Source organism: Myripristis murdjan, chromosome 19 (genome assembly GCF_902150065.1).
Source record: "Myripristis murdjan chromosome 19, fMyrMur1.1, whole genome shotgun sequence".
Lineage (NCBI taxonomy): Eukaryota > Metazoa > Chordata > Actinopteri > Holocentriformes > Holocentridae > Myripristis > Myripristis murdjan.
The window spans coordinates 5,251,406-5,273,111 of record NC_043998.1 but is presented as its reverse complement, the minus strand read 5'-3'; the positions used below and the strand labels follow the sequence as shown (position 1 = coordinate 5,273,111).

Genomic DNA, 21,706 nt, shown 5'->3' with positions numbered 1-21,706 from the left:
GTGAATTGTTTTGCATTAAACATGATTATGTTGCTGAACCGTCCCACATCCTTCAGCAAAGTATCATATCATAATATTAGTATCATCAAGCAGCGGCAGCACACACAGACAGAGGGGCCGCAACGATCATTTTCATTGTTGTTGTTGTCAAAAGCGGCATCTTGGTGTTGTTTATTTAGTCTGACAAGCAGAAAAAAATGAAAAAAAAAAAACAGTATTCATTGTCTAACAAAATGAAACAGAGAACAGCAAGAAAACCTCAGCATCTGTGCAGCTGTAATCTGCATGTTTGGGCATTTTTACTTGATAAATGACTAACATGATTAACTGACTAATTTTCTTCACTAATTAAATAATTGGTTAATCAGCTAATCAGCTAATTGATTAATCGGTTAATCAGTGAATTGCTTTAGCACTTGCAGACATACATACTTAATCCACTGAGGAGCCGTTAGACATCTAAGAAACAGCTTGAATGAAGAACAGAGCTGTGGTGTGTGTGTGTGTATGCATGTATGTGTGTGTATGTGTGTGTGTGCGTGTGTGTGCATGTGTGTGTGTGTGTGTGTGTGTGTGTGTGATAGCCCACAAGCTCACCTGCTCCTGGTATGTGAATATGTGTGACTTTGTGTATGCCTGAGCTTATTGCATATCAGGATATTAGTTTGTGTGTATGTGTGTGTGTGTGTGTGTGTGTGGAGGTGTGTGCACAGTGCCTGATGGCTCTAACAGGGGATCTGGTTGTGCTGACGGAGCCTTGTTGCTGTGTGAGAAGGGAGGAATTCCCCGGACGGCCATTAGCCAGATGTACGCTAGGACACATCTGAGAGTGCGTTCTAAACATACTTCACACACAGCTCCGCTCGCTCGCATAGACCGCGCTGGGTGTGTGTACGCTCTGTTCTGAGTTTTTTTTTTAAGGCTACATCTGTGTCTTTTTATTTCCCAATGTCTTTTTGTGGGATGAGTTTGTCTGTTTTTTTAATCTTGTGTGTATCTCAGGCTTTATGCACTCCTACATCGCCGTCTAACTTCCTTCAGATATATTTTCGGTTTGCAGCAGGGCTCTTACCGTTTTTAGTTGAACATGAAGGTCTGCTTGGTATTCTTAAATTTAAATTGGATGTTCAGGAGCACCCACTTTTGGTGGTTTACCTTTTGATATTTTTTTCGCCTAGTTTTTATGTCTGACATGGTTATAAATGAATTGAAACACTTTTACTTTTAGAAACTCAGCCAAATCTCATATGAGATAATTAATGGGTCACAATTTGAGAAATACATAACACTCAAAGCGCGAATGCCTGCATGTATCACATATTACAGAAGTAAAAACCGGCATGAGCAATGGCATGTGCTCAAACATCAGACTGACTTGTTATCACCTGCAGGAGCTCGTGCAGGATAGATGCATAGTCGCCAAATTTGTGTGATTTTCATTTGATAGTGATCCCTCCCTTAGCATTACAAATGTATTTGTAGCAACATATGCAAAAGATGGGTAAAAGATGGTAATGGTTAGCATCATACTAGGCAAAAAAAAAAAATCTTATTTAACTTGTATACATTTCTTCCCCATGTTTTTCCACTTAGTGAAACTAAATAGTGCCAACATGTTTTACCAGCATGTGTGCAGACCCCAGATTGCCCCATCATCACTTGCAGAAATATGCTCGCTCAGGATTGTTAGCTGTCATGCGATGCTGCTTCTCAGAATGGGATGTCATCCTGGAATGCATTATATGTCTCCCCGAGTGTCGCTGCATCCTGTGGTTTTCAGCGTGCACATGACTTTGTGGGTTTGAAAGTAAATATGATTTGTTGTTTCCTCGTGGAGAGAGGAGTATCATCTTGTAAGCTGTTTCGCATGTGTACGACTGCACAGGCAGGAGGGGACATGCCTAACGACAAGACTGGGGGTTAAGTCTTTTGCAGTCGTTTATCAGACGACTGCCACACACACATTTAAAAGTATGAATATGGACCAAATAAAATATCACTATGTCTTTGATTGGATTCCTCATAATAGATATTATGATCTTGTGCTTTCATAAGATATTTACTCACAAGATCTATGTGGATATGATGACCAAGCACCTACAAGACCTGTAACAGACTAATACGTTCAGAAAATTTCATTCCTTTGCTGTAATGCAGCCTTTAATACCCAGAAAAGACAGCACTTACACTATATCACAACTTTTGCAATATCCAAAATCCCAGACAATGTCTAGTCTCTAGTCTCATATCATTTATTGGCTTAATATTACCCAGCTCTCATGTAAAGAGCATTAAGTGACATTTCTGCTCTACTCTCATGCCATACAGTTACCATAATATATATTCATGATACTGATCAGTACCAGTGACTCAAAGACTGTGTCTCTAGGGGCCAAGGTTTCTGGCTGTATGACAAATTTATGTACTTCCTAACCTTTATCTTAAAGGTGACAGAGTTAACGTTTGGAATTAGCAAGCGCTTCATCAAAAGGGTTCATTATGCATCGTCAGTCATTAGTGGCCTCCCTGCAAGGACACTTTGGCAGTTACAGGGTTTAAACGTGCGACCTTGCCTCGGTCTTCTTAACCCCACTGCGATATCATTTTTTTTTTTTGAATGAAAAGCTGGAAGAACACGAGTAAAAGGAAAGCTCCAATAAATAATAGCAGCAATCTTCAAAAGCCCCATTGAGTTTGTTGCTCATAAATACATCTTCACAGCCGGTTGAGGTCACAGACTTTATTAGGCCACCAGACTTATCAAAGCCTTCCTGTGGTATAGCACTCTTCATATTAGTCTGATTCTCAGTATGATCCCTGGAAACAGTTGTTGGACTAATTAAACTGATTGACAGTTGCATGTGACATCAGTGGTGCAGTAATCCTTGGATCCGGGCCCACCGTCTCCTCCCTGCGGCAGGAGAGTGACGTGTTTATGTGTGTGTACAGGTCTGTGTGTGTGGAAAAAGTATTAACTAATTATTTATATGAGCATGTGGATGTCTTCATGTCTCTCTCTGTCTGTGTTGTGTGTGCGAGCATGTCCTGACTCACGATTACATATATTTGCATCATACAAAAGGGAAACAAACTGACCTAGTTAATCAGCAACAGTTTTGTATCATAAGCCTGATAGTGATCCTTTGATCATGTGATTTTGTGAACATTTAAGTCCCTGTGTGTCCGTGTGTCCGTGTGTCTGTCTGGCTTCACTTACTAAAGTGAATTTCATCAGTAAATGTCACACTGAGAAATATGGAAGGGCCAAAAGGGTAAAGCTGTGATGTGCGCAGAAAAGCGGCGGCTGCGCGGCCGGAGAGGAAAGAGGTCAACGACGGGCACAACAGCAGCTCAGCCTCCCTTTTCTGCGGCGCTGCTGAAGGCCACAGCAGCACTCAGTCTTTGGAGATCGAGAAGAAATAGAGATAGAAAGGAGGCGAGCAGAGAGAGCGAGATGAAAGGAAAAAGTCTGCACAACTCCGTCGGTCCTCCCTTCCCACTTATCATCATCATCCTCAGCCCTCGGTGGAATAAACAACAAAACAGCCTCACTTTAGAACGGCAAACCCCATGTCGGTTTGACAGTTCTGTCACAACTCCAGGGCCCTGCACCATATTGTCTCGTCCCGCCTGTCACCTGCTTGAGTTATTTCACGGCTCCGGCAACGCCAACGTGAATATAAAAGCGTTTTTGTTTAGAGAGAATGTCTCACCCATGGTGCATTTTCTAACTTTGGGACAGCTTCGGGGCGTTTGTCTCCTCTCCCTCCTTCTCCGTCCTCTTCTCACAGTTATTAGTCATTCTCTGTAATTGTTGAGAATGATGAGAACTTGGCGGATAGACGAGCCTCCCCATCCCAATCCTCCTGCGGAGAAGAGTCCAAAGAGCTGTCCTTAGCCAGGGTGCCAGATCGCTCTGTGTTTCCTCGCAACGCAGCAACACTGAGCTGGGAAGGTTGACAGCACAGAGAGACAGAGGCAGCAAAGTTTGTGGGGATGTGGAGGAGAGGAAGAGGGGGAGTTGGAGAGAGATAAAGTGAGAGACTGAGGGAGGAAAGAATGAGCAGGGAAAACACAAAAACACACACAGCGTCAGAGCTCTGGCCTGCTTGCCAAAATATGTGAGACCCCCGTACACCATCGCTGGCTCCGAGTCAACTCCTGTGAGGGAGTGCGAAATGAGTACGAGGAGAAAGGGGTGGTCCTTACAGCCTGGATAAATACGGCATTTCTGTAGCTGGATAGATCCCATCCACTTGACCAGATGTTCACTACTCTCTGGGAAAGCATGTGTTGCTGTTTTTTTTTTTTTTTTCCCAACACCTCCTGCAACATATTGGCATATTTTAACAGATGAGGTAATGACCCAACAGGGATTTACCTGTTGGGTAATGAGTGAAACAGCTTAAATCTTGAATCCAAGTTGTACTATTATTGCCAAGTGTATAGTACTCTACATACACTGTGTAGACATCATAGAAACGCCACTTTTAAAGAAACAGTTCACTCAAAATACAACAAAAAATATGGATTTTCCCACTTCCCTGATGTAATCCAGAGAGTTTTGTTGGGGAACTATTTCCTGTTGAAGAAACTGGCAAACTGTGTAGACGTGCTCGCAACAAGTACAAGTTTGAGGTGGATGGATACAGCTGTTCTTCAGCAGGGAATACTTCCCGACAAAACTTTTCATAACAATGGGCTGCATGTGCCAGGTGTCTGTGTCATTGTTTTTGGAAAGAACTGTTGCCGTTGAGTTTTTTTTTTTTTTTTTTTTTTTTTTTTTTTTTTTTTGGCATAAAATTTTTGTCGGTTTGGGCTCCGCAAGACAAAACAACACCCATCCAGCTCCACTGTATTGTGACAGACTGGAAAAAAGTTTTTGAGAGATTATAATCAAGCTTTCATTCTGAGATAAACTGTTACAGTTTGAGCGAGACCTAATGTTTTCCCCACCAAACACCCAGCAGAGACCAGCAAACTATGCAGGTGTCCAGTGAATGCAGGGTCAGTGTCCTTGGCCCATCCACTCCTAGATGCTCCGACGTCTCTGGTGTCAAGACACACCATCATTCCTGTCCGGCCCAGCTGTGTAAAGACACAGAAATAAAGCCACGGGGTCATATCACATGTCTGAGGAAGGCCTATCTGTGTCGGCTCTGCAGCACCAGGAGGACTGCTGTTGTGTAAGGAGGCAGCCAGCAGGCCGAGTGTAGGAGAGGTCAGTCAGGGCATGTGAAACAGGGCAGCGACAAGGCCGAGGCTGGTTGCTGCAGCCTCACAGGGGCATGAACTGTGTGTGTATGTGTGTGTGTGTGTGTGTGTGTCTATATGCATGCATTTCAGCGTCTTTTGGGAAAAAGGGTGGCGGGGTCAATGCAGTGCGCCTTCTGCACAGCTTCAGGCCTTCCATCACTACATTGACTCCCATCAGATTTTCCGAAGTCGTATTAAGCACTAACATCTCTGATATAATCCACATTATATTGACTTCAGAGCGCTAACCCTGCCCAATCCTACATTATGTTGGGTCTGTCATATTTTTAGCTGCGCTGAAATATTGATACCATCAAAGCATAGAGCATTAAAGTTTCAGCGATACTGTTCTCTGAGCTGCATGGCTGCCTGAGCCGTTCCCAGGACTTTCCAGAGCCGATGTGGCTATCCAGGAGTCTGAAACGTTTGAATCAGCAAGATCCCACATACTTCCTAGTGCTCTCTGAGAGAAGGTTGCTCAAACACGGACAGTATCGGCTGCTTTTCATAATTTACTGTGACAAATATAGATGATTTGATCAATCTTTATCAGGTAAAGACATCCTCATCTAAAATAAACACACATATTTCCAGTCACATGAACATTTTGATTTGCGTTGGCTGTTAAGGTTGTCCATTCTCAACCCAGAACCCGGACTGGATTTGCATTTGTGTCTCTCTTTATTAGAGTATGCCAACAAGTGAGTTCCAGCCAGAAAGTACAGTACCGTCTACTGTTTTCAACCAACAAAATTCAGCTCCAGGAAGTGGAAACTGGCTCTTTGGAGGGTTTAAATGCTTGCGGAAATTGGTGAGGTTGAATCTCTTACAGATATGGGGCTTTGCTCTGTTTTGTTGCCTTGTCAATAGCGGGGGCCAACAGGGCTCGGGCACTTTGGATGAATCTGGAATGAGTCAGGCCACTTTCATTGTGCTCCCTTGAGAAAAGCCGGGGGATTTAGTGCTCCTTGTGAAATGGCAACCCGCTGGAGAGTTGGACCTGAGTCTCTTGGATCTCTCGGCTGTGAGCGGCATTTTGATAGGTTGTGCTTTTGGAAGAACTTTTGACCAGAATTGTGTTTTGTTGCCTCGGGCTGTGTGTTGTGTGGTGACTGTTTACTATGCAGCATGTGTATTGCAACCAAATCATCCTCAGACTGTCTTCTTGCGCGAGGCTATATGTGTTTACATGAGGAATCTCCAAGTGCAGGGGTGAACCACTCTCCGGGCAGGCGGAGATGGAATATTATTTTGTGGGTTTTTGAGACCAAGCCACCCATTTTATCGCCTAACGATGCGTAGGTCTTGCCTGAGAGATCTGCCAGTCACAGGCTGCAGTTTATGTGTCTGTTTGTTTTTTCTGTTGGGCTCTGTGTTTGTTGAAAGATCGAGAACAGTTGGAGCCCATGGACAGTCGGAGGATCACATGCTGCATGTTTAATGCACAGATACGCTGGAGTCAGCGCTCTGGGTAGGGCGTTAGCGCAGGAACATCTGTTCTGTGCGCGTTGTTTTACATCCTGCACTGATCACAGGGTTAAAATTAGAACAATCTGTAAATGAAGTCAGATTGCACTTATTTTTATCGATGCAGATCTTTTCATTTCTTTGATGTGCTAAAAGGAGGAGTATTGATGGAACCAGGTTTATTCACCCATACACAGACACATATCTTGATGCACAGATTTACATTTTCTTCAGTCTTCAATTCACAATTAAAAGGCGATCCTGTTTCAAGTCTCAGTGATGATTCCTTATTCCACCCCCACTCCCACAGTCACTGAAGTGCAGCGGATGACCTTCAAGCTCAAGGAAAAGGTGTGCATGAGCGTCTGTGTGTGTGTATATATCAGTGTTAGCGTGTGCATCTGAATGTCTGCGTGTGTTTGTGTGTGTGTGACGGAGACAAAGAGAGACAGACACACAGATTTCATCCTGGGTGGCTCTGCTGTAGTAACAGATGAAAGCGTGGCCAACAGCATGGCGCTTCACGCTGGCGCCGGCTTCCGCTGTCTTCCCATTAGAGGAACGACTCTGGTTTAGTCCGGCGCTCCATTCATCTTCGCACGCCATCTTCACTTCACCGTTTGATCCATCCATTTACGCTGTCACTGGAACAACTGCTGCCATAGCAACCTAAGCCCCCCTCCCCGCTTAGTGGCAGAGAAAGACGCATGCTGGGTAATCTTGACTTCACCTGTAACATTTCTCCTGGGGGACTATTCTGTCCTTGAACCATTTCCCCCCATAATTCAGTGATTTTCCTGCCTAAGATGGACTCAATTGAATATAAAGGCCATATTCAAAATCAAGGCCTACATGATGGAATATATTCCCTGTCCACTGAAATTATTCTAAAAGCTGCTGCTTTAGTGAAATTGTGAGACACATCAGTCCTCTCTGCCTTTCTGCTGCCAGACCAGAGTGACCAGAGCGATTTCCTTCCAGCGCATCCCGTAAGGTTTGTCATCCCCTGCTGCTTGTCCAGCCGAAGCAGACAACACATGATTGCTGCTGTATTGACCGGAGCGCCCGTGGCAGGCGGACAGGTGGGCTGAGAAATGGTACAACTGAATAGTGCGATTAAGCGTCATTACACATCAGAGGCTCAGACCAGTTTGTGATTGGTCAAAATTGGCTTATTCGTTGTTATTGTCATTAGAAATTGCACAACTGCTTTGGAAACATGCTGTATGTTACATGCATACAGCAAAAATCTCCACCTTCACAAGTAATTTTGTCTAATATTCAGTGTTTAAATCATGTTTTTCTGCAAGAAAACAAGGTAATAAAAAAAATCTGTAAGATCCCACTTGTTTTCTGTGTTAATCAGCTCGTTTCCAGAATATGTTTTAATAAAGTAACACTTTCTTACTAGTAGTGGGCTGATCTGCCTTGGTTCAACATGTCTGTGCTATTTATACTAGATAATTTCCTGAAACAAGTGAAACCGCACTGCAAACAACTGTGATTATCACATCCCATTGGCAGATTTTTTTCACTTATTTAAAAAAAAAGACTCAGTATGACGCTAAATGACTGATTAGATGGAGAGTTTTTTGCAGCGCACAAGCATTTGAACATGTTAAAGACATTACACAGCCGGATCATGCTGCCCAGGATCACTATAAATCATGAGCAGTATAAATGTTGAGACTTTGATGTGACTCTCGATGTGACCATGTTGTACCTCTGTCTCTGGCTGTAGAAGTATGCAGCGCTCCAGATTTTACAGTCTTTGGAAAGTGAGGTTTGGAAAGATCGCTCATGTGAAATGTCAGAGCAGGCTTGTGGTTTGGCTTCATATCATTTTGCAAAACTTTACTAATTGTGGGCGCAAACAAAGGTGTCATTTCAATTATAGGATGCTGGCCGGTTAACAAACTCTAAACCCACTGGGTGTCAAGATCAACGACACTTCTGAAGAGTTTCCAGTGCCACAGATACCGGAGTCTGGAGACTGTTATTAAATGGCTCTGCAACACCACTGCAAACTTCTTCAGATCTCTCTCTCTCTCCCTGGCCTGCTTGCACGAAGCCATTAGCATGCAGTTTAATCCTGTGTGACTGACATGTTGGCAGCAGCCATGGCTGCTTTAAGATTTGGGGTGCAACTGCATAGATTATTTTACCTCTGCATCGCTATAGCTCCTCTTCACCTGTGAAGCGAATCCCTCCCGACACACTGACATCACTCATGAAGCATGAACGCCAATGTCAACTTGTTTTCTGTATTATAATAACAGCAACAATCAAGAAAAGGTTCTAGTTTACTTGTGAGCCGACTAAAGGTGACTGCAGAGTGAGAGAAAAAAAGCTTCCACACTGCTGTTATGTCTCTTAAACATAGAATTTGATTGACAAAAGCATTGTTGTAAAAAAACAAAAATTGCAACTTGTCTAATAGGAACACTTATCTGAGAAATGAAGTGAAGTGAAGAGTGATGGAAACGGTGTTTATACTGCCATTTGTGTTTGTGTGATTGAATTGTTATTGTGCTGCTGTGAATGGTGTCTTTGCCAGATGGGATTTTAAAAATGTTCAGTCTGTGGTTCCTCTGCAGTTACAGTTATTGTAAAAAATATCCATCCATCTACAGTTACTTCAATATCTAGATTGTGTTGACTTACATCAGATCCTGCACGATGGAGAAATCTGTGGCGTAATGGTGAAGTTATCAGCAAACAATGTACATTTACAATCACAATCCCAGCATTGGCCATCAGCTTTTCTCTACTTCTTCCAAAAAACATCCCGCCCTCTATCCTTCTGTGACCCTCGTGGTGCATCGCTGCTGTTGTACCTCTCTATATCCCCAGGATACTTTCAATCCAGTGATTCATGAGCGTTGAATGTGAATATAAAATATGTGGTGTTATGAAATTGCATAACTGTTTGGTGTTGTGGGTGCCTGGCAGTGAAGTCATCTGCTCTGCTTGAAACTAGATGTGATGACAGCTGTGTAGGAGAGGCTCGGCAGGCCATAATAAATGTGAAAGACGGTGTCACAGGGTCTTCAACTTGTGTATTAAAAATCGGTTTTATTTGGCAGTCCAAAAATAGAAGAAAAACAGCAGGCAACCCTGTCAAACCAAGGTGATAAACAAACATTTCCCCCCCTGTTAGGTTTATTTAATATATGTTACTTGCCTGTGAGCAGCGCACTCTGGGTAAATCTATTGTCGATCAGTGCATCACCAAGGAGTCGGAGCATCTTGTTGATGAATTGTTTCCGCTCTGGTGACATCATGATCAGAAATGCCTGCTGAAGGTTGTAAACTGAAACTGTGCCCAGCAAAACTGTGATTTTCAGTATCAAGTGAAGACAGCTGGTCTATTTCCCATTCTTTGGCTCCCTGACAGTGAATCAGGCTTCGGGAGAGCCGACGCTAAATGGAGGGGCTGTGTGAGGAGAAGCCGCCCGGTAGACTGATTAATCCCTGATGAGACTGGACTTCCCCTGAATGTGTGTGTGTGTGTGTGTGTGTGTGTGTGCTCTTGACACTGTCACTTATCTTCTCCCCTCACAAAACCTTTCCTCCACACACACACACACACACACACACCTCTTTTTCCACCCCACTTTCTCCACATTCTTCTTCTCTCGTGTATTTCCCCGTCTCCTCTCCAGTTGTTTCTTTAACCTGTGCATTGGAGTTTACTTACTTAAAGCACCATTGCATTTTGCAACATTTTGCAGAAACTGGGGAGTACTTTAAAAGTCAGCCTCCCGAGCTGCAAGAAACAGAAGTGCAAATCTGATGCATGCAGCTACTGTTTATAATTTTTTTTGTGCTTGTTTTATTAGCAACATATCGTCAAAAGGAAATACCATATGCATTCTTAATATGGTGCTGTTGCTGTGTTGCTGCTGGAGGCGCAGCTCTGCAGTGCATCACAGTTTTTGGAGCAAGACTGTAGCCAAAGTGTGGGGTGAAAGAAAATGTGAAGGTGCCTGGTTTTCTGCCAAGGACTGAACCTGAACCAGAGAAGGGGGGAAGGCAGGGAGCAACGCCAGGAGCTGAAACATTATACAAGAGATTTTCTCTTTCTCTCTCTTTCCCTTTCTAAATATCTCTTTAAGTATTAATCAGCTGCAGCCCGGTACCTACTGCACACCTATTCTTTTTTTTTTTTTTTTTGCATCTTTTATTTTTTTTTCTCCTATCTCCTCCACCCGTCTCACTTCCTCTGCATTCTTCACCACACGCCCTCGCTCCCCCCTCTCCCCTCTGCCAGTGGGAATCCCATGTGTGACGACAGAAGCTGATGCTGCAGTAAAGTAGCGACGCTTTGATTCAGACTGCTGTAACTCCTGCAGCTGCCTGACGCCCTCGCTGTGTCAGACAATTAACAAAAAGGCTGCAGAGAGAGAGAGAGAGAGAGAGAGAGAGAGAGAGAGAGAAGGTGACTCGGATGATATGCTGGACTTTCTCTTTTCACTTTTCCTTTAAACCTTTTATTATATCAATTAGTCGACAAGTTCACATGCTTTTTGACAAGGTGTGACTTGCCATTCCACTCTGTGCTAGTCTCTTTATATTACATGCATTCATACACACATACACACACACACACACACTCACACTCACACACACCACTATGAATATGTCACTTATGGCCTCCTCAGTCTCCAAATCTAACTTTACTGAAGCTTTATGGGAAGTCGTGGCGAGCACAGTGCCAAGTAGTCCTCCACCACCTTCAACCCTGAGAAAATTGGAGGCTTTTGTTCTTTAATATCTGTCTGAGATCCAGTTACACACAGCTCAGGTCTTGTATGAAAGCAATTTGAGAAGGACTGAAGCAGCTCTTAAGTCAAAGGGTTGCCCTTCTTCCTTATTATAAGTTGCTGTATAGTGACAGTGATACATTGTGAGGTGTTTCCAGTGTTTTGTCTGCCATCGTAGTCGTAGTGGGAGCCATTTCTTGTGAACTTCTGTTATGTCTTTTTTTCGTCCCGGTATATAAGTCATGTGTTTTTCCGCCTCTCCCCTCCTCTCAGCTGTGATCTCCATCACGGCGCGTTGTAACGACCAAATCCTCCGAGTGGAAACGTCAGCACAACACCAGCAGCTGACCTTCAGTCTATCCTCACTCTCTCCCGGCTCTCTTCTCCCTACACACACACACACACACACACACACACACATAGAGGGAGGCAGGGCTGAATTGGAAGAACACGCTAGTGGCGCACACGTCATTTGCATTTTTACATCATCAGCGAGCCAAATGTAAACATATATTTGATAGCATCACCATGTCAGCCTCTAGTTTTTATTGCCTCCACTGTGATTGTAAAATGGGAACGGTAGCCATTCAGCTGTCACACACTTTCTTTTCTTGCTCTTTCACTATGTACAGTTTCACTATTTCTTCTTCACAATCAAAATAACATCGGAAACCAAACAACAATCAAATACAGTATCTGCACAACAGTTGAAAGACATTAAATATTCCTATTGATGTTGTTCTTAGCCTAAACCAGGACTCCATATCCTCCAGTTTACAGCGGCTCGTGAAGAATGTGGTCCCGACAGCCATGCATGCATTAGCAGCAGGTTTACTGGGCTGTGTTTATAGGCACAGTGAATAATATGTTAATAATTACACAGGGAAACTGGAGGGCAACACATTATGATATCTTGCCTCCTGCTGGTAATTGAGGGCATGACAGTTCAAACTCCCATGCAAATTTAAACACAGATGCTTCACAAGACATTAGAATAATCCGTTGTCCATGCAGTTGCCATTATGCTCTACTATCCAGGTACATTAGAAAATAGAAAGGTTTACAGTTACAATAAAGCTGTGGATGCATACGTTCAAGGCAAAGTTGAAGAGCAAGAAGCGCACCTCAACACAATTTAGCAGCTGGCAGCGGTTTCTTTTTGCCAGCCTTGAAACGAATCATTTATCAAGACATCTCTAAAGAGACCAGATGTCTGAATGTCTGTGTGTGTGTGTGTGTGTGTGTGTGTGTGTGAGTGAAAGAGACGGTGTGTGTTGGCCCAAGCATCAACTGTTTGCTAATCTGCTCATTAGTGTGTGTGTGTGTGTGTGTGTGTGTGCGTGTTTGTGTGGGGTCATTATCGCGTAGTTAAATTTATGGAGCCCAGTAAATCTTACTCACTGCTCTTTGTTCTTGCTGCAGAGAGAAAATGAGCCCAGAGAGGAAGAAGCTCCACCTCATATCAGGGGAAAGATCTTTGCTTTGTGAAATAAATTAGGTTAAGTCGATACACACACTGAGGCCTGGTGCTGCTGTGTCATCCTGTGAGTGTTGGTATGCGCTGCATGCACGCACAACCTCCTCCTCCCGCTCCTGTTTTAAGCACAGAAGCATACATGCAGTGCTCTTGCGGGCACGTTTAGATATAAACATGCACACAAAAGCACATTCACACTTGCTCAAATGGGCGCATTAGCTAAGTGCTGAAGTGCACAGACGAGACGGAGACACCCAAGGAGCTCGCTGCACCCTGTGACTCACAGCAGTGCAGAAGCCGGGTGAATAGATGGTAGAAATAATAAAGAAAAGAAAAAGGCCTTTCCTTTTTTTTCTCCCCCTGCTTCCTGCTCACCCGGATCGATCGTAATCCAGCCTGGAGAGCAAAGGTGTATATGTGTTTTTGTGTGTGTGTGTGTGTGTGTGTGTGAAGAAGAGGGAGGGAGTGAATCAGAAAGAGAGACACGGTGAGAGAAAGATTTACGGTGCCTAGGTCAAGTGAGTCAAGAGCAACTCCCCGTCTTTCACGTCAAGTGTCTCCTCTGAATCCTTGTCCTTTTTGTGCTTGCATTCTCGTTTAGTGAGCAAAGTTAACCGAAGAATGTGTTTGTGTGTCACTTGCGCAAGCTTGATGCCTGCCAGTCTATTTCTCTGTCGATATGTTGAGGGACAAAAAGTGAGAGAGGGTTGACGGTGGGTGATGAGAGGAAGAGTGAAAGGACCAGACAGGCAGGTCTCATTCTTTAGGATGCCCTCCCCCTCCTGGTTTCTCTCTCCCTCCTCCCACCCTCACTCTCTTTTCTCCTTTTCTCAGTCTTTTTTTTTTTTTTTTTTTTTTTTTTTTGCCATCACTCAGCTGTTGCCTGAGACCAGTCGCTTTCCCTCCCACTAGCAGGGGGGATGTGGAAGAGAAAGCTGCAGATTACCAGGACTAGAGCTGCACGCAGGAACAGCGCGGCTCTGTAAGTCCCCACAATGACAAGGGAGAGAGCTTTCCCAGTGGTGCTTTAATCTTGTGGCAAAGTTTTGTACATGTGTAAGAGCTACCAACAAACACCAGGAATGTGTTGTCTGTGCCATCCAAGAGGTGAGGTAAGGCAGATGCAATTGGTTTAGAGGTCCTTCTTGGTCAGAAAGGACAGTGCTTCGGTGTCTCGATCTGAGAATTTCGACTTGGACTTTGTTTTGACTGAAAGCTGCACCTCATTAGTTTGGTTGCGAGTGTTGTTTTCTGTCCCGCAAACAATTTTTGAGCAGTCGCTGAGAGTCTAAGTGCAGCAAACTGGACTCTGTGCTGTGCTGGGCTTCTTCGTCCATTAGGCCCATGTGGCTGACCATAAATCTTCTACTACCTGTGAAGCCAGAGGTCCGCAAGGCAAAAGAGGTTCACCTCAGGTCATCATAGTGCTGCTGCTACACACACTGCCTCCAGGTTATTATGGGCTGTCCACCTACTGCAGTTGTGGGTTACAGCTGAATTGCTAGACATCACTATATCAAATCTTTCTGGTTTTAGAGGCTGTTTGCAGCCAAGACTGACATTTTGGTTAATAAAACTACAAGGATTTTGTCTGCACAATCAACAAGTATGGGATTTGAATAGGGATCTGCTAGCAACAGCTGAGGGTGTGGTTTTTCCATCTTACCCCTTCCCTTCTTTTACATATGACCATGTCAAACACGCTTGTATATGTACTAATTCCAAACATGTAGTTAGAGACAGTCCGTCAAAGGATATGCATAAATAGGTGTAAGACCACGCTTGTCAGTAACAAGTTGATGCACTGCACATTTTGTGCTGCTGAGGGGCTTCCATCCCCTCTGATTTGTCCTCACACTGTAACCTGTGTGTGTATAGAGAGGGTTTCTGTATCTGCTGTGACACAGTATCCAACTGCAGGATGAAGCCAAAGCTCATTTATCTGGATGTACCTGAACTAGTAAGATACCAACGTGTGTGTTATAAGTAATCGCAGCGAAGAGGATCTTAATGTGAAGATGCTTTTGGGAAAGACTTAGACTTAGACTTTCTTTATTGTCACTGCACAAAAAAACACAGCAGTGAGTTTTTTGCAACGAAATGTCGTTGCTTGGCTTCCGGATTACAACAGAGATGGAATTGTGGGGCAGTTTAAATAATTAAAATATAATCTATATAACTAGTGCGTAAAAAACAAGAGCTAAATAATAATGAGTGCAAGAGAGAATAAATAGATAAAACGGAATAAACAGTGTAAACAACAGAAACCAGGAGAACCAGAACTATAGATTGCACGCTGATGTGGGATATATTCAGTGTAGTAGTAGCAGATAGATAGATAGATAGATAGATAGATAGATAGATAGATAGATAGATAGTCCTCAGCGGTTAGTAAGTTGGGAATGTACTTTTTAAAACTGAAAATACCACAGCTAAAAATGTCCGTCATGTGGCTGGTGCTAAGTTCAAGCCTTGAATGGCATCTTCCTTGTTAGCACAAATTAAAGGGAAACATCTCCCCAGCTGGAACAAATCAGCCGCTGTGAGCGAGGGAGCTGACAGGGTTTGTGTTTGCTCGGCTGGAGGAAACCACAGAGAAGGGACTAAACTAGACAGTGATTCAGCACATCTCTCATTCTGTCTGCCTGTTTCTCTTTCTCATTACCCCCTGCAAACGCTATAGTGTTCTGACAACTAAATGTGTTGCTGCTGGGTGCACAGTATGGCTGCATGCTGTTATTTAAAGGGAAAATCCACCCTTAAATGCTTTAACACCATTTAAAAAAAAAAAAAAAAAGCTATTGATGAAGGGCCTTGCATTTCTGGGTTTGTTTTGTTGTTTGATGGTGTATTTTTCTTCCTGCAAATTCCCATGAGTGGAATTTCATAACGGAAAATTTCTGATCTGAAACATCAACAGTAAACATCAGGTTTTGGTGTCAGTCTCTCAGAATCAAAGAGCTAGGGTTTCCCTCTGCACTCACTATTTTCCCCTGCTGTTTGACAATCATAGGCGAGATCCATCGTAGAAGAGGTGGACGTTCCAGTTTCCGTGATTGTAGCTGCAGACTGGACAATGCATATTCATTCTTCTCGGCCGAGGCACACCGAGAGGAATCAATAACTTGAAAAATACACCCAAGTGACTATTCTGCATAGCAAAGGCAGAACTGTAAAACTAGGGCACACGATGGGGGCAGCGATCGCTTTGACTGTGAAGGTACAATTCTGAATCAGAGCCTGGAGGAAAAAACATCTGCTAAATGTCTAAAATGTAAATGTAGCCTCATTGAGTTGATGATGACAACAGCATTTTGTACAATTGTAAGAAAGTGAAAAAGAAATGTATCCTCACTTACAGGATTAATGCATTTTTTTCTCCCACTCAGTCTCTAAAGGTCATGGAGCGCGGTTGTAGAGCTCGGCAACATATTGATAACATCATTATTGTGATTTTGGGTATTGCAATATTGTGATGCAGCATAAATGTCGTCTTGTGATATTTCATTTTGTCCATATCGCCCAGCCCCACTTGGTTGTGCTTTATCATTGACCTTTTGTTACCTGCAGTCTACATCATTGTGTTGTCCGCATTGGTTTTGTCCAAGTCGCCAATCTCAGTCACTTGCTCAAGGCAGTGTTGTCCATTGACGTTGCTTCACCAAATTATGCTGTATATCCTGGCCTTAAGCTGTGGAAATGAGACATGTCAATATCTAGGTTGTGACTTCCTATGAAACGACCAAAGAGGAAATAATCTTTCAAGCTGGTGCTCGGGGATGAGAATTTTACAATTAATGGTTTGACACCAGCAAGCTGCCAAATTGTCCTTATTTGCCCCAATTTGAAATAGGGCAAATTGCATAGAGTCAAGCTGTTTATCTGTAAAATCTTTATTTTCCATGATATATTGCAAAGGAAAGCACAAAGAGAGAATAACCAAGTGCTACGGTAGTGGATCATCACATACAGTAAGACTCCTGAATGGGGTTTGTGCACTGCTCTCTATTAGATTTCCAAGTTGTGAATTACAACTCGACAGAAAATTGTGTAGTGTCAGCTCGCGCCTTGAGAAATGGCAAAGTAAACTTTCCTGTAACATGATTTCCTCCGGGCAGCAATAGCAATATTAATCATGTGGGTAAAAATTCGCCAAATGATGTAATTATGTTGATTGAGCAGTATGTGTGTACAATGCTCGGTTCCCACGGTAATAAGTTATGTAATGTAGTGATTTCCCTGCTCTCCCCTAATAGTCTCTGTTTTTTTTTTTCCCTCTCTCTACCCAGGGCTGAAAAAACAGAAGTATTAAGTGAAGACCTACTACAGGTAATAATGAGTTTGTGTGTTTGCGTGTGTGTGTTTGTGAATGGATGCTTTTGTGCTCGGCGTCTCTGCGAATTCCGTTTCCCCTCACAGGAGAAATCATTATTGCCGTAAAGTAGTCAATGTGCGTAAAATGACTTTTTGAAGTGGCTCTCTGAATTACCTCCAGGCAAAGTTAATAAGCGCTGAAATGGAACCTCTTACAGCGAGACAAAGGCTGAACGTCCCCACTGATTGACTTAGGGTGCAGTGCTGTAATTGATCAGATTAATGAAGCCCTCAGTGGCAATGACATCAGTTCCACTCAGCTGGTTTATTAATGATATGAGAGGCATTCAAGTTGGAGGTAAAAGTCTCCCATTTGCATCCCGAGCTGGGCGGACCCGGTTTCAGAAGCTGACAGACAGCTCTGACTGGCAGCTGTTTGTGTGCAGCGCCTGTATGTTGTGATCGCATCTGACTGTGTTTGTATTCTTGCCCGAGGGTGTGAGGATGCTGAGCGCCTGCATGTGCGTGTCTGTAGCTGCCAATGAGGCCGTCCTGGCACTGACAGCGGCCGTACATGAGATTTGAAGGCAGTTGGAGACGTGTGTGTATGTGTGTGTGTGTCCTCCCGAGAGCTTTCTACTGCTCACTGAGGCCTGTCCCCTTTTGTCTTTCCTTCTGTCTTTCTTAGGTGGAGAAGCGTCTGGAGCTGGTCAAGCAGGTTTCCCACAGCACGCACAAGAAGTTGGCCGCCTGTCTGCAGGGCCAGCAGGGTGTGGATGTGGACAAGAAGTCTGTCAGATCCCCTTCGGTGAGAGTCTCCCCAGGATTTAAAGGAAAAATCCGCCCTAAAACACTAAAACACTGCGGTTTGTAAACGCAACATTCAAAGTTGGCCCCTCCCCCCGGCTAAGCTAACCGCCAACAGCAAGTTTTTGTTTAGTGGAGGAATGAAAAGACAGCTCGAAGTGCAACGTCACCATCCTAGGAGAAAAAATTACTTACCTGTCCAACAGAAAACCTCCCCAACCTCAGATTCACTCTCCGTTTGGCGTTTCGCCTTGCTGTATTTCCTTTTTTCCGTAGTCTGCGTCTGCGGTTTCCATAGCTTCCTATTGGATGTATGGATCTGGCACTGTGCACTGTGATTGGCTGGCAGCTACACACCCACTAACCAAAGGCCAACACCCAGAAGAGTCCCGAGTTCAGCAAAACAAGAAACTCCAGGCAGAGGGCAGGGTCTCTGCAGATACACACCCCAACACACACTTCTAGTGGCTTACAAGTGATGATTGAGATGGATTGTTATGTTTAAACACTGTTTTTAAGGAAAATCCTACTCATTCTGCCTTTAAGTAAGCAGCTGTAGGTGATTAAACTTGCATTTCAGGGCCCATTTTGTTGTGTGGTGGTGGATTTTTCTAATTCTGCCGGATAACTGCCCAGATGTTGATGACAGGAACAATGAAGTTTGATAGCCAAAAATGTGACGTGATGCAAAACATCAGCATGAACATCATTTCTGGTGCAGCACAAAACTTGATCTCAAAAAAAAAAAAGATTCTGGAATACAATGAACAAGCTAACAGTGTTGAAGTTTTCAATGGTGGGTTTTTCCTTTAAGTCTGAGTGTGTGTGTGTTAGTGTGTGTGTGAGCCTGTGTATTTATCGTGCGTTACAGCCTGTGGGAGTCTGCTTAATTTATTCCATTCGGTATTTTCAATTATTCCGCGATGATGAATGTCCGTTTAACAGCCAGAGACGATGAAGCACTGCCTCCATCTGAACTTTCACACATTTTCACAGACAGGAAGTGAAGGCCACTTGAAGCTCCTGGAACAGATGGAAACGTCGTAAATTTGTCACTGTTCGCCGACCAACTTAATATTGTAGATCTTAATACTAATGGAACAAGTCAGCTTTAATTAGACTGAGTCGTTAACAATAGTGCAAGAGCTAAATCTTTCCTTGTGCTGGCATCCATGTCTTGGTCAGAGATATTTATTTCAGATTGCGTCTGGCCTGGGGACGATTAGCCCAGCTGCACCCTAACAATATGTATTTGTTTGTGTGTGTGTGTGTGTGTGTGTGTGTGTGTGTGTGTGTGTGTGTGGATGGGTGTGTGTGTGTTTGCATTTCTTTGTGTTTAGAAAAAGCTTCCCCTCACAACTCTAGCACAATGTATGGTGGAGGGGGCTGCAGTGCTTGGGGACGAATCTTTACTAGGGTGAGTACACACAAACACACACGCATACACACACACAGCCACACACACACACACACACGTGCACACGCAGACTAATTTCTATAATTATACATTGATTATTTGCTGCATTGGCACTGTGTTTTCAAAAAGCACTGACATGGAAAGGAATGCTTTTGTCACCCATTGACCCAGTGCTGATTTATTATCCGATACACAATCAACATCAGCACACGCGAGGCCAGACCTTTAATGTTAATGGGACGATGTTTCATTCACGAAATGTGACATCTGATCCCTTTACGACGTCACCCACTTTTACCCAAATGAATTCCGCACGAAAGTAAAACAAGTTGTGGAATGACATCGTTATTAACACCTTTTTTTTTTTTTTAAACACAAAAGTTCCTTAAAAATAGAAGCAGTAGTGATGCCGCTTGTCATGCTTGTCATTTCCAAGAGGAAACATTTGGAGCATTCTGCAGGACTAATGCAGGCCGGACGCAGGATGAGGAGGTTGCAGTAAATTATGTTGTATTGCATCAACATGTTACAACAATTCATGGATACTGTACAGCACATAGTTGGGTATTCTCAGGAGGCCATTAGAAAGGGCATGGAGGAGTTCAGGGTTGTCATTGTTGGCATAAAAAAACACACTAGAGACCTTAACGTGTGTCGTGATCGCATAGTTTGGATAATACTTTGTGCATCATCATTGACTGTTGACGTGTGTTGTTTGAGAAAAGCCTGCACACTGAATAATGGTCTGATCACCTGTAATTTCAATCAAAATACTGTCTGTCTGATCCACTAATTAAAGGTGACTGGAGCATTATTCAGTGTGCGTGGGCTTTTCTCGAATTACACGTCTCATTTTTCGACCTGGCACCTGTTGCTGATGGATGTGCGTGTGTCCACTTCACATGTGTTGACTGGCGTTGTCTTGTCCTGTTGGCCGTTGCAGGAAGATGCTGAAGCTGTGTGGCGACACGCAGGACAGGCTAGCTCAGGAGCTGATTGTGTTCGAGCTCACCATCGAGAGAGATGTGATCGAGCCCCTTTACGACCTTGCAGAGGTACTCAAACGACGCTGCGACTGTGTAACTAAAGAGCCCCCAGAAATGAACTGCAACAACACATTGTGATGCTAGGTTAAATAACACAGGCACCACAGACTGCAGGTCCAGTGATTTACTTTATGCTTTGATTTTTGCAAGCTGGGAGACCCTGGGGTTTAATTCTTCTTTAAATCTTTTCAGGTCAACCACAGTGTAATAATGTGACTAATAGAGAATAAACAAGAGACATTCTGACCTCATTTTATAAATTGGCCAGTAATCTCATCTTGGTACTGTGTTGCAGTAAGAATACCCTTACAAAGGGCTGATCAATGGTTTATAATTGGGTTATTAATTAGGTTGTGAATGCTTTATAAATCATTAAGAAATAATTATAAACAAGTTAATGTAGTTTTGGCAAGATCAAGTCACTGTTGCACTGCATCTATTCTTTTAAATCTGAGATCTTGCCAAATAGTGAGCCTGCATCAATGTCTGAAACTGTATTATTACATGTTTGTAATTGTTTACGAATGATTTAAAAAGTGATTAATATGAATAACTGATTTCTAAGCCATTCATAAACACTGTACAGGTTTAAGTGTAGTGTTACTGTTAGGTGGTGCCCTAATCTTCATGTGAAAAATGATCAAGAGAGCGGTGCTGTGCTGAAATGACGTGATGCTGTACCAGGTGCAGAATCTCGACAGTACAAACTTTGTTTCTAGCATTTTTTCACACCAAGACACAACAGACTGAACGGCTCTTTCTGTTCTGTGTTCTCAGGTGGAAATCCCAAATATCCAGAAACAAAGGAAACATTTAGCAAAACTGGTCCTGGACATGGACTCAGCGCGCACACGGTAGTTGTATGTGTGTGTATGTGTGTGTGTGTGTGTGTGTGTGTGTATGTGTTTGTGTGTGTGTATGTGTGTGTGTGTTTGTGAGAAGAGACTTGGCGGTGGTGTGATACAGAGAGAAACTTCATCCCCTGTGAATGGCTGTCTGTTGAAGCTTCCCAGTGAATGTCACTGGGATTTAATTGCACATAAAGTACACAGTTGAGGTTTCAGCCACCTTCTATGTGCCTGGGCCAGCGCTCCTCACCCAACTAACTGCTGCCGCTGTGTGAAAACCCAACTCCTCTCCAGTTTGGGCCTGCTTG

The 21,706-nt window shown here is 43.5% G+C and overlaps 1 protein-coding gene across 1 annotated transcript in view; it reads left to right on the top strand.

Annotated features, from left to right (window-relative positions):
• Positions 1 to 21,706, top strand: part of LOC115378350 (rho GTPase-activating protein 44-like) — a 64,341-nt gene that overhangs the window by 19,290 nt on the left and 23,345 nt on the right. The window contains exons 2-6 of the mRNA XM_030078578.1: positions 17,256 to 17,295; positions 17,969 to 18,088; positions 19,428 to 19,504; positions 20,448 to 20,559; positions 21,328 to 21,404. Coding sequence (XP_029934438.1) covers positions 17,256 to 17,295; positions 17,969 to 18,088; positions 19,428 to 19,504; positions 20,448 to 20,559; positions 21,328 to 21,404 — 426 coding nt within the window. The remainder of the gene's footprint in view (positions 1 to 17,255; positions 17,296 to 17,968; positions 18,089 to 19,427; positions 19,505 to 20,447; positions 20,560 to 21,327; positions 21,405 to 21,706) is intronic.